Genomic DNA, 13,425 nt, shown 5'->3' on the forward strand with positions numbered 1-13,425 from the left:
GGCTTGTACACTTTCAGCTTTCAGTCTGACAGGGGAAAGAAACACAGCAACTTGGACTGAACAAAAGTCATGACCTTGGGGCCTGATGTCCAAACCTGGATTAAATCTCAGGCCTGGGTGCAACTCCAGGCAGGTCCGTCTCTCGCCAAACTCCCTTTACCACCTAGAAAGGGCTGTCTTGAGAAGGATATTTTAAATTACTGACAAAATGCACAAAAAAATGCCCACAGGGGAGTCCTGCATATACCAAGTACTGGGGAGGGGGTAAGTATTATTAAATTCATTATTTCAATGAACTCAGCCCATTTTAATAAAGTAAAACTAACTTCAGCTCCTTAAATGCATTTAAATGAAAGAAATTATCTTCGCCACACTCTCTCCCCTCTTAGCTAATGGTTATTACTGAGAGACACTGGCAGAGAGCAAAGGGCAAACACACAGCCCGTCCTAGAGCAGTGTCCACAGCAAACCCTGGCAGAGGTCGACAGCAGATGAAGAGCTAGGGTTGCGTACACATCCTTGGTTATTAGTATATTCTGGACCAGGTCTGAAATGGTGTCCTCTGCCAGACAGAGAAGGTAAATACCAGGGAGGAAGGAGTTCCCAGACTTTCTGTCAGGACAGTGTCTGGGCAGAGTGCCTGTGATGTCTCAGGCCTGTGGATGCATAGCAGCAGGCAGCATCTTGCACCACCTTGAGCTGCACGTATCCATGGTACCTGTGACCCTGACAGGGGTGTGACCACACCTGTCTCAGACAACTGCAGCTGTTTTTGCCAAGCTGACCTGGGAGATGGGCTTCCATCCGGTCCTGGTGTTCCTCAGATCCCTGGAGGGGGAACTCAGGCTTGAAGCTGCTCTGCAAGTCCCTGCCAAGGTCCACCCAAGGCCCCTTGTCTGCCTCACCTATAGATTTAAGGCACTGCTGCCCATGCTCCACCAGGCTTTCAAATCAAACACAGACTGAGGGTGCAGTGGGAGGCGGCCACCTTCTTAAGCGCTCCAAAGTACCTGCCACCTCATAATCTTTTTATTTTCCACAGTGATGAAACTGGAGTGTGTCTTGGTGCTCCCCCAGCTGCAGAGTGCACACAGAGGCCTCGGCAGCCATCAGCTCCCATCAGGCATTTTTCCTGCAGCCACCAAAGGTACATACAGGAAGATTTTATAGACACTGGCAGGCTCTGCCTGCCTGGCACTTCCCTCCTTCCTGACCCTGAGCCGTCATCCTGTCGCCTCCCCAGAAGGGCCTGTGGGCTGTCTGCCATGGAAAACAGGCCACTTCTAAGTGATGATGCTGTCGGCATCCTGGCTTCCAGAGGTGCTGGCTGAACTGTGGCGGACAGCCTTTACTGCCCGTTTCTCTGGACTGGGGTCGGGGAGGACATATTTTTTCTAACATTCAGAAGAGACCATTTCCATCAGAATTCTGTAAGGGAGAACCAGGCTACAGCTACAGAGAAGGCCATGCTGGGCACGGGCCAGGATATCCCGAGTCATAACTCCCCACAAATCTTTGGGCTCCTCCACAGATCACGCCCTGCAGAGAAAGTGCCCTGCAGAGAGCACCCATATTCTCACACAGCTTCCTGCCTTGCAAATTGTTTTTACCAAGCTCTGAATCCTCCCAGCATTGGGGGATGGGGCTGGACAATTCTTGTATTTTCCAGGTGTGAGAGTAACTACGGCATTGTGTCACCTGCCTGAGTTAGCATAATTCAAGGCTCCAGGGGACGCTATTCAAGTATGTTATTCAGTGTACAACCTGGGAGGCTGCTCCTAGCAGCTTTCTCTCTCTCTCTCTCTCTCTCTCTCTCTCTCTCTCTCTCTCTCTCTCTCTCTCAAAGCTGGGAAGCATGTAGTATCAAGATTCTGAACATGTGTCCTGTCAGTGACGTGACAGCCTCTGTCAACAGGTCTCCTGTTGCTCACAGGAGCACAGGGCCTGCTATGGCCCTGGGAGTCTGATAACCAAGGGAGGATGAGCAGCCTTGCTCCTTCTGTGGACTACCTACATCGCCCTGGCTTAGGAAGGGAAGAAGGCTACCCCCAGATGTTTGAACCGGACTCTTGTCTGCTGACGATGCTCAGCATAGGCCAAGTGGGGTGAGCCAGGAGTATGGCAACAGACTGGAGGAGACCCCAAAGGCTTTGAGAGAAGCTTGCCAATAGGTCTTTGAAGATAGTTCTGGAAAGACACGGAAAGGTGAAGTGGGCTGAACTGCTGTTGTGCCTGGGAAAAGCAGAGACAAAGGCAAAGACTGAGAGTGGTTGGGCTTGCAGGACACAGCTGTGTGCAATGTGGCAGGTGAGGCTTGGGGACTTGGGGAGACACGCAGATTTGACCTGAGAAGAATAAAGGACCCAAGCTGTGCTTGGAGAAAGCATTTCCCACCTGGGCAGTGGGAGGTGAGGGTTAGAAAGGCTTGGTCAAGCAGGAGAGCTGGAAAGCACTCAGCATGTCCAGACACCTGTGTGGGCTGCACCATGAGCCTCACAAAGTGGGAAATGCAGAGAAAGAGAAGTGGACCATACTGACACTCAGCGCTGCGGAGTCACAGGGCACTGGGCAGCCATGGGCAGGGGGTCAGGCTCAGTCCCTCTGTGGAGTTCTGTGGAGACACTAGCAGCCATAAAGCTCCAGAAGGCTTGAGCTCTGGGTGCCCTGTGAATGTGCCTGTGCCGAGTGTTCATTAACTCCCGTGACATGGCGGCCATGGTGAATGTACAAAACACACCCAATTAGCCGGGCCTCTGTGAGCGTTCGCACTCTTAAATCTTCCTGCATTTCGAAAGGGTTAAAGCTTATTATTAGCATATAATTTACAGTCCTTTCTCCCAGGGAAGGAATAATGCACAGTAAATGCCACATTCATTTTAATAATACATGCTACAGTCTGTGCCCACATCTGCACAAAGGTAAAGGAGACAGATTTTTTTGACATGTCCCACTCTGCCATCTAAACACAGGCTTTTTGTTTCTTAAGTGACGGAAGGTTTAATCAAGAAAGCAGGCAATTCATCAATCGAAACGAGGCAGTGTGCGTGCGCCTGACAGCACACACATGGTTGTGTGCAGAGCGAGCCTGGCCACCTGTCAACCACCCCTTTACATCAGGATGTACAAATACGCGGGCTGATCAATTCCCCGTCCGCGCCTGTTCAGCTCTGCTTTTCCTTATTATATTTTTCTTTAGACTCGATGTCACTGTCAGGGCTGGGGCAGATGGGTGGACAAGGTGAGCCATGGCCAGAACAAGTGTGACAAAATTCCTCTCACCTCTGCCACGCTTACCTCCCTCCTGACCCGAGCACTGCTGTCAGTCACGCTTTTCACTGCACTCAGGAACTTTCCCTACACACTGCACTCCCTGCTGGGGCCTTCGCTGCATACCCAGGCATTCTCCTAACACCTTTCTACCTCCTCCCAGGTGTTCCTGAGCACCCCAGTAGAGGATAAAGGGAAGCCGAGCTCACTCAGCCCAGGAGAGCATGTCCACCAAAGACAAAGGCCATAGGGACACTGGGAACACAGCCCCCGTCCTTTGTGCACTCCCGCAGACACAAGGTTCTTTCCTTGGTGGCAATCATTAGCGACCCACTCAACCCATGTACGAGCTAAAAGGAGACCTGAAGCATATGCACAAGTGGAACCAGGTACAAATCCTGTTACCCAAGACCTTAATCCTTTGCACCACGGCCAGGAACAGCACGCCACACAGGAGATCAGGGCTTCCCTGCTGTCTGAGCCTCAGATCTCTCATTCCAACCCTGCAAAGCTTCACTGAGGCATGAGACTTACTTTCAATGTTTTGTTTGGGCAGTATGGTCCCACTCTACAATTCAGGATGGCCCAGAGCTCACCACAACCCTCACACGTAGCTTCTTCCGAAGAGTTAGGGTTACAGGTAGGAGCAATCACACCCAATTTTATTTGTCACCCTCCTTCCCCACAGAGAGAGAGAGAGAGAGAGAGAGAGAGAGAGAGAGAGAGAGAGAGAGAGAGAGAGAACTAATCACTCCAAATGAAAGGACCGGTGCTTGGGATGAAGTGTTCTGCTGGTGTGGTTTAAACAAGCAGCCTCTAAGAAACACAGACTCTTTGCCATAAAGCACCCTCCCCACAAGACACACAGTCTTTTCTACACAAGATGAAGAGCTGCTGGCAGAAATTTTATCTCATTGGATGAAATGTATAAATCAAGAGTTTCATAATACTGATAATTAAATGTCCATCTTCCAATTTAAATGAGAACTGGATTAAAACTGCATGGAGAAAGGCTGATCCGCAGAAATCATTAATTATTTTTAATTGCTTCGTGCCTTCGCAGCCCACGACAAAGCTCCACAGCTCATCCATAGATCTGTATTTCAGATAAAATTGTCCCCTCTTCTACTGGGAGAAGAAGCTGGACTTTGACCCAAGAACCTTCAGTCCTCCTTGGTATCAAACACCTTGAATGGAAGTCGGTTTTTAAGAGAGTAGCCATGGAGGCCAGGAAGATGGTTTTTCTAGTAATCAAAGAGAAGACTTGGGTGGCTGGGGGTAACCTAATGTTGGGGAGTGGGGAGCTGAAGCCATCATGCCCCGGCAGTGAGCCAGGGCAGATCTGGGTGTGGCTTTCACTGCTGTCCACGGGGCTACCTGCCTGGGCAGTGAGCAAAGATGAGTCCCCACCTCTGCTCAGCACTGGTCCTGGTATTTCTGTCCTGTGGCGCCTCTTCGGGGCCTGTGTGTTTCCCTACCTTGCTTCCATTCATATTTGCCTTAATTTTACTACCTTAAACGTCCACGTTAGTTTTTCTTGGAAAAAAAATTAGTTTTCTGGGGTTTAAAAGGCAACTGGAGGGAGGAAAAGAAAGGGGGAAAGCAATGTAATTATATTTTAATTCCCAAAAAATATTTTAAACAGGCAATTCTGCAAACCATGTAACTGCAGTCAGCAAAGGCCTGAGCAGCCCAGCTTCTGCTGTTTTGGGGGCGTGTTCGTTACGCACATCTGCCACGGAACTGAAGACGCACCCTGGGTTAGGACTGTGACATCGAAGCCCTTTGGCTAAGTCCCTCCTCACAGGAGCCTTCTGGCACAGATGTGCCTCTCCTGGTAGAAGCCTGGCATAGCACTCCACAGCTGTGGGCACAAGGCTGTGCCCTAATATGCATCTCACAAAGGTCTCAAGCAGTGCTGGTCATTTCAACTGAGAAGGGACACTTTCCCCAGGGCTGCATGGACTGTTCTCATCAAACGCCATTATTGGCACAGAAAGTTGGGATGTGCTATGAAATTCACCCCAATGTACATATTCATAGTTCTCTCACCCATGCACAAAGTCGCCTGATGGACCTGCTACTTTCAACATGTGTCTGTGGGGCTCTCATCCATCTCGGGTATCTCACAGACAGAGCAGAACTGAGGAGACAGGGCTGGCTGTGACAGGATGTATGCGTGCACAGCCACTCCGTCTTTCTGTCCCACTTTCAGGAGAGCACACCTGGAGCTGTCCCCCAGTGGCAGTGCTCTAGGAGGAAGGGTGTTCTCTGTGATCATGAAAAGGGATACTCTGCTTTTTCATCTTACCCACCAGAGACTCACTGCCAGACAGCCAGACAGCTGCACCGACATTCCCATCCTATTCCCAGACACTATCATCTTCTCACATCCAGTGAAGGGGTTAACCTCTCCCACTCTCACAACTGAGTTTAGGTTTCAGTTCTCTGAGAAGGGCAAACAGGTGTCGCTCCCACAAAGGGCCGTTTATCCACAACGCCCTTGCATTCAGAGAGGAGGCCTGAGCCAGCCTCACAGTGTCTCAAGGACAAATCCAGCAGCCCTTTCTGAGTCACTTCCAAACTTGCACAAGCTTGTGCAAATATGTCCAAAGATGATACAACTAAACCTCGGCCAATTAAAAATATACTAATATAACTGCTGCGTGCTTAACCAATCGTATTCAAGACAACCTAACTGTCTCTGAAACTCCCCGTAGCTGCACTTAAAAGGAGCCTGCACATTCCTCTCAGGGCTGTCACCATTTCACACGGGTGAACGACCCTGCACGCAGGCTGGAATAGTAATAAACATTCTTTGCTTTACATATTATTTGAGTCTGGGGTTTCCTCTGGATCTTACACAATGTTGATTTTATTACACGTATTTGGGGATCTACCTAAGAGCTTTCACCAGCTGATCATTGAAAATCCCAACACACTTCCCCCAAACCTACAGTTTTCTAGAAGTCTCATCAGAAACCCCTTACAATGAAAGTATACGCCCTAAACCCTTTGTATGACTGTAGAGGGTCCGAGTTTTATCCATGGATCATACAGAGTCCCAAAACAATCTTATTTATCAGAAAAGGAGGAAGTGGTTTCTGAAGAACCCTTTGAGGTTAACCCAACAGCCACTGAAACTGTACACAACTGCTGCTGAGTTGAGGCCCGTCTTTGAGACGCCCACTCCACGTTCTTGGTGTGCGTAACGCTTCCCGAGCTGCCTCTCTAGTCTAATAAACTACCACGCTGCTTCATGCTGGCTCATTTTGAAATTCCTTTTAGTATCAAATCCAACTGTGTCCTGTTTTACTTGAGTCTGGGTTCCTAAAAGAACGCAGGCATGTCAGGCAACAGAGTGCAGCTCTGCCTCTGTCCTTGCTGCTGCTGACAGGAACCAACCACAAAAACAGAGCTTTTAGTTAACAGGCGATCCTGGGCTGAAGAGCTGGCTCGGTGGGTATGAGCCCTGGCTGCTCTTTCAGAGAACATGAGTTCAATTCCTAACACTCACATTGGGACTAATAAGCATCTGCAACTCCTGTTCCAGTGGATCTGGTGCCCTCTTTTGGCCTCCGCGGGCATCAGGCAGCACACAGAGCATATACATACGTGCAGACAAAACATTCATTGACATAAAATAAAAAGAATAAAAATTTTTAAAAGTAGCTTAAAAAATAAGATACGCTCAAAAAGAAAACTATTAGTCAGGGACAGTCTACAGGGTTGGCTGTGGAAAGACTCAGCCAGATCCACTTGGGGTACGGAGGCCAAGAGGAGCTTTCAAGGGGCTCAGATCTCAAAGGTCCATGCAGACAATAGTTATATGTCTATGGAACTCGCTCAGGAAAGGACTGCAAGAGAGAGGCACAGGCAACTGCTTGTCCACAGTAAGAAGAACATGACTTAAACATGTTGGTCCGAATCTTTCTTCAACTTATATTTTAAAAATGAGATCTCACTGAACATTCAGCTGTCTTTTTTTTTGGCAACATTCTGTGTACTTTATTTATGGCTAGTTAAAAAGCCAGGCCACCAGGCAGTTTGTAGGACACCCTTGTCCTAGACATGGAAGAGATGCCCCCACCTTCTCTGCCCGCTTCACAGGAGCACCTTAACAGGGACAGTCCTCACCCTAGTGCATGCTCTCTCTTCTTCTCATAAGTCGGACTGCAGCTCTAAGAATTTTCTAGAAGACATTCCCATAAGAGGAAGGATGAGGCTCAAAGGACCACTTCAAATCTTTCTTTTTTAGAGGTGGGGGGCTTCAATATGGCAGCACAAAGGATATAAATATTTTAGAATTCTAGCACTGAGCCAATGAGTTTCTCAGTCTTTTCCATGAGCAAGAAACAATCCTCTGGACTAAGCTGATCAAGACTAAACTGACGAGTGCTGAGAACCAGAAACCACTGGATGTCTATGAATGGGAAGGCCTCCCAGGCAGGGAACAAACTGGCTGGAGTCGGTGGGCCGAGGCCCTGGAAACAGTCAGCTGGCAGATCATGTGACTACAGACAGAAGCGTTCTCACACTGTATTTCTCAACAAAACAAATGCTGGCTCAGTACTTCCTGCCCTGCCTGGGAGCACCCTGAGCTAAGGCTCTCTATGTGGTCATCTGAGCAGGGACTGTCCTGGCTCAGGGAACAGGGATCCACACCACTAGATATCAGTGAACAAACACTAGAGAGTCAGTTCCCCACACTATCCAACAGGGCTGCCTTTTACATTTCTAGTTCCATTGTTTTATATCTCCTTATTTCAGGAGAGGGCCATAAGTCAGAGAAGTGGTTATCGATAGCTCCGGGACCACAGAGAGCATGTCGGAAGTTTGCATCAAAGGCTCAGCCCTGGAAGAGTGAAGTGACCTGCGCTGATGGCTGGGAGGAGAGCAGGATGATTCACGGTATGATCTGCAGAACCCCTACTGTAGCCAAGTCCACACCAGGCTAGGCTGGCTGGGGCACATATCACCGTAACTGTTTCTGGACTAACCTCTGGAAACCCTTATGCCAAACTGAGCTGTGTGCCACTTGGTACCAGATAGTGTTTATGTTGGGGGTGACAGGGTGGTCAAACAGGTAGTTAGTATGGGAGGATGGAAGGGAATGGATGACCTCCCCAGACCAGTTACCATGGTGAGTCTCCAGGGCCTACAGGGTACTTCCAGTGGCCCTGTGAGAGCCTGCTTCTGGCAGTGATTGATTTGGTGCCTACAGCTGCTAGGGAGACTTGAGCTGTCTGTGGCCTGGGCTGAAGCCTCAACTACCTCTGAAGATAAAACCCCACAGATTGTTATTTGCCTAATGGGACAGGAAGTTTCTGAGCAGCGTCCCGTGTATCCCGAGGCTGTTACCTTGCTATTGCTAAACCAGCAGCTGAAATGAGCCCAGTCAGCACCTCATCAAAGCTGCATTGAGAAAGCAGCGGTCCAGAGGTAGAGTAGCATTCCTACCAGACCAGAGTATGTGCCCTGTGGGCCATTTGCTGAGGAAGCACCGACAGCTGGGAAAGCCATCAGAGGACACAGGCATGGCGGGTGCAGCCCAGTGCAAACCCTAAGATTTACACGCTGCTGAAGAAGAGCAGTCAGTGAGTGCATGAGGGCGCCGTCCCTGCACAGTCTGAGGGAGTGGACCTGGGTGTCACAGTCCTGTTACGAACCACTCTGCCGCCAAGCATGTGGGAAATAGTCAGCTTTTCTACCAAGCAGGCCATCTCTCCACACTTGTTAAGTTCCCTGGTGATGCTGCTGAAATAGCCATGGCGCAGAAGCAATGCTCCCCAGAGACACACTCACCCTCCCACCCTGGCTCCTGGAATGCAGCCAGAGCCTTGACTTGGGGCTCCCCCCTCCCAGCAGGAGTGTCGCCTAGAAATGGAACAACCTGCCTTTGCGTTCACTTCCAAACCTATTAGGGAGTGATCATAACGACAGAAACGAGCGCTGACAAGAATTACGCCACTGCAGGAGTTCATCTGTTTAGTAACCCGAAGTTGCAGTTTTTAGAAAAAAAGAGAGGGAGGGAGGGAGGGAGGGAGGGAGGGAGGGAGGAAGAGAGAGAGAGAGAGAGAGAGAGAGAGAGAGAGAGAGAGAGAGAGAGAGAGAGAGATTACCTTTTAAATGACCAATTCATTATGGGACATGAATGAATGTCATGTTCCCGTGTTCAAAATGTCACTCAGCATTAAGGATGTGTGCTAGTAAGTGGCAACGATTTACCACAGTCGCCCAATAGACAAACACACCCGTCTGGGGCCCCAGCGATGGGAGGCATTTGTGGGTTTCCTGGGCTCTTAGCAAGTCACCTATATGGCCTCGCACCTCATGAATCTTGGTTCTGCAGTGAGGCTGCCCCACCTCCCCCCTCCAGTGAAGGTGACAGGAAAACTGGGGCTGGTGAAGCTCCTGCCACAGTAACGCTATCCATTTCCAGGTCGAGTTCAGAAACCACAGACTCCGGGTGAGTGAGGGGAAGAGGCTGTGCCCCTGTGGGTGCTGGCTAGCTGTGAGAACATGAGGCGAGGACAGGCAGGAACATGGCAGCTCAACACTGCTGTGTGTTTGGGGGCCCTGCTTGGCTGGCAGGTAAAGGATATGGTGAGTACCCCTCAGCCTTCCCTCAGCCCGAGAAACCCACACATTGTCCATCACTAGCTTCCAGACGTGCATTTGGCCTTTCTCTAAGTCCCAACACAGAAGAAAGAGAAGGCCAGGGAAAGGACAGGCTGGTGTACAAGGGGAGGTGAGAAGGCGGCCACACGCACAGTCTGCACTGGCCTGTCACAGTGGCCCGCATACCTGAGATGGCGTACAGGTTGGAGAGCTGGTACTCATAGTCGGTACTGGTGTTGTTTCTGCCTCGGAAGGTAGCTGGTAGTGTTAGTGAGATGTGCCTGAGAGAGACAGGGGAGAAAGGAGGTTACGAGGAGACTCAGAAAGCACACGATGTCATCCACAGGTGAGCAGCAGCGTTCAGTGGCCAGGGCAGGTCCTTCTGGAGACCTCCATCTTCTCCCTCCGCCCCGGCCCCTCTCAAGGAACCAGCAGCCATTTCCTGCCTCCTTTAGGGTATTCCACAGAGACCGGCAGTGAGGCCCAGGCCTCAGCATGACCAAAACACCCAGGCTCAAAACAGTGGCTTCCACACCTACCACAGTCGGTGGGGATTTTACTATCAGGTCAACTGAGGAGACTAGCAACCTCTGGTAGTGAGCATGGTGCCCTGGTTTGAGCCACTGTGTCCCACCCGGGCCAGAGGACCCAGTAGGTGCTCAGGAAAGCACCTTCCATAAGTCCACAAAGCTGGTTTAAGACTGTGTGCAGACAGTAGAAGCGAGCCTATGTCAAGAGCAAGTACCCCTCTCAACATGCTCATGGTTGTCTTTAGCCAATACTGTCAAGGAGAACCACTGTGGTACAGTACAGAGTCAGCAGGCATGGGAAACACAGCACCCCTAACTTCCTGGAGGGATGGATGCCAGGGGCTGCCTAGGGATTGTTCAGTCACATAAGCTTGGGCTATACCCAGGTTTTGCTGGCAGGATGATGATGTCAAAATTCCTGCTCTCCCTGCGAGGCCTCACCCACCTGCTGGAATGTTCTCTCTCAGGCTGAGGTGTGCTCGACAGCAGTGACAGACCTCAACTTTGCACCATTTTCTAGGACACTTTCTGTCACAGAGTAATTAAATTATTGAATACTTGTCAACCCAATCAAGTGTTGAACTTAATCCTCTAGGTCCTTCTGTGGTACCAACTGCTGCTGGCTCAGTCACCGTACTTCTCTGCATGGTGTTTCCCAGATGGACTTGTATGTCCCATGCTTCTCTGCCATGGAGAGAAGCGGGTGGGTGAAGAAGGCAGCAGCCGCAGCAGCCACAGCAGCCAGGAGCTCACAAGAGGAGAAAGGGAGGTTTCTGTTTATATACATGGGGTGACACGGGGGTCTGGGAACGTGGAACTAAGAGAGCACAGAGACAGGAGTATTGAGGAAGAAGCTGCTGAACAGGCAAGTGTTAAACAGAAATCAAGTTTCTACATATTTTGCGTCCACTCTTCTCAGGACGGAAGCAGGGACTCGGGGTTGAGGAGAGATCTACAGTGCTCAGGTGAGAGGAGCTGAGTCTGGAGTTCCAGTTCCGGTTCCTGGGTGCCAGCCTTACACCCAACGTTTAATCTCCATAGATAATGACTTATTGAGGAGGAACTGGCCCCTTCACAGCAAAACCAGTAAGAAATTTGGGAATGAGAGACAGTAGATGCTCACATCTTCTGGAGGGAACGGCAACTATCAGGATGAAAAGGTCACTCAGGCAGGATGGCAGTGTCCTGCCACATTTCTGAAGTTAGACTCAAGATCCCTGGCACACAGTAGCCCAGCAACCCCAACGAGTGACAGTACACTGCACACAGATGGACAGCGAAGGGCACTGCCCTCCAGAGTTTACGGGATGTGGGATTCCATCCCAGTGCCAGAACCTTGGAGCGGGTGGCCTCTGAAGGATGTCATCTCCAGGCAGACACAGGTGCTGCAAACAGAGTAGCTGTCACTCACACGTAGTATAAGTGAACCCTTTACCTTGGTGCAAGGTTTAACCTTATCAGCGTGATAGGATTTAGAATCTCCATGGAAACAAGTCTCTCAGCATGCCAGGAAGCAAGTTTCCAGATTACTTTGGGGTGGGAAGGCCCACCCCAACTATGCGTGGCACTGTGCCATGGGCTGGGGTCCCTGACTGAACAAGGAGAAAACAAGCCGAGTGGCAGTGCTCATCTGTGCTTTCTGACTGTGGACACAGTGGTCAGCCACCTTAGCTGCCCACACCTTCACCACCACCACAGACACTGTGGACACACTGGCCAGCCGCCTCAGCTGCCCATGCCTTCACCACTACGACAGACACTGTGGACACACTGGCCAGCCGCCTCAGCTGCCCACGCCTTCACCACTACGACAGACACTGTGGACACACTGGCCAGCCGTCTCAGCTGCCCACGCCTTCACCACTACGACAGGCTGTACCCTCAGGTGGTGAGCCCAAATAAACCCTCCCTTTCTACGTTGCCACCATCCTAAAGTCCTGACTCCTGAGGCTTCACTGGGACTTTCCCCTGCTTTGGACTGCATCTTGCTGGCTGTGAGGTCCTGCCAGCTCAGCCTGCCCTCCCACACTCCCGTTCACCAATCCCAGCTTCAGCTTTTCGTGTTCTATCCCTTTGCTTCAGACCTGCTCAGGCCTTTGTACTTGCTATTTCTGTCTGCCAGGAATACTCTTCTGCAGCTTCCCAGACGCTGGCTTCTCCGGCCAGGCTGCCTCACAGATTCCTGCCTTGGCCACCCTTGGAGAGATGCCCCCTCCTATGAGGTCTTTTCTAATGATGTCCCCACCTTGCTTACTGCACAGTCCTCCCTCTATGGGACAGAATTTGATCTCCATCACTTTCCTCCGCTCAGTACTCCAGTGTTGAGAACAGAGCCCTGTACAGTCACACTTGCACACTTTAGGGGAGATCCTGTAAATTATCTCAGACTTACTGAATGAGCAAATTTGATCTTGACTTGTAATTAGGGATAATTTTGGGAATCTTCCAGCAAGGCTTTCCACTTGCTTCCTTCCCAGCCTCAGTCTAGGCTGGTTAATGGTTTGGAAAATGCAGCTCCCTCTGATTCAAGGATAACTTTACACAAACAATAAATACTTTCCTTGTGGCCTTGCTTATAAAGCCAATGATATCAAACAATTGGGGGACAGATGAAGCTATGGTACAAGTGTATGCAGAAATAGTTCAAGATCTTTGTACAAATCTCAGGAGATTGCTAGATGGACCAAGCTGGCACCCATGAAAGAGGGGACAATCTAGTTTCCACTTTTGAAACTGGAACCTGCCAGCCCCAGGCACTCCCAAATCGAGACGAGGTCACGGCAGTGCACCGCAGCAGAGAAGGCAGGGACAGGACTGCACAGGGGCCAGTCTGTTTGCTCCGCCCTCTGCAGCTGAGCCAAGAGCTACACAGCTTCAAACGCCACCAAGATATTCCAGGAGGTGACCGTAGCTAGTGCTCACTTTGCAACAGAAGCAGCAGGATTACAGGAGTGGGTTCCAAAGGGACCCCATCTATGGGCAGACACAGTGGCTGTGGAGATACCCC

The 13,425-nt window shown here is 50.4% G+C and overlaps 1 protein-coding gene across 3 annotated transcripts in view; it reads right to left on the reverse strand.

Moving 5' to 3' along the window:
* Positions 1-13,425, reverse strand: part of Mvb12b (multivesicular body subunit 12B) — a 150,370-nt gene that overhangs the window by 66,607 nt on the left and 70,338 nt on the right. For all 3 annotated transcript variants that reach the window (XM_057755350.1, XM_057755351.1, XM_057755352.1), the window contains exon 7: positions 10,075-10,169. In XM_057755350.1, coding sequence (XP_057611333.1) covers positions 10,075-10,169 — 95 coding nt within the window. The remainder of the gene's footprint in view (positions 1-10,074; positions 10,170-13,425) is intronic.

This window comes from Chionomys nivalis, chromosome 22 (assembly GCF_950005125.1).
Source record: "Chionomys nivalis chromosome 22, mChiNiv1.1, whole genome shotgun sequence".
Classification (NCBI taxonomy): domain Eukaryota; kingdom Metazoa; phylum Chordata; class Mammalia; order Rodentia; family Cricetidae; genus Chionomys; species Chionomys nivalis.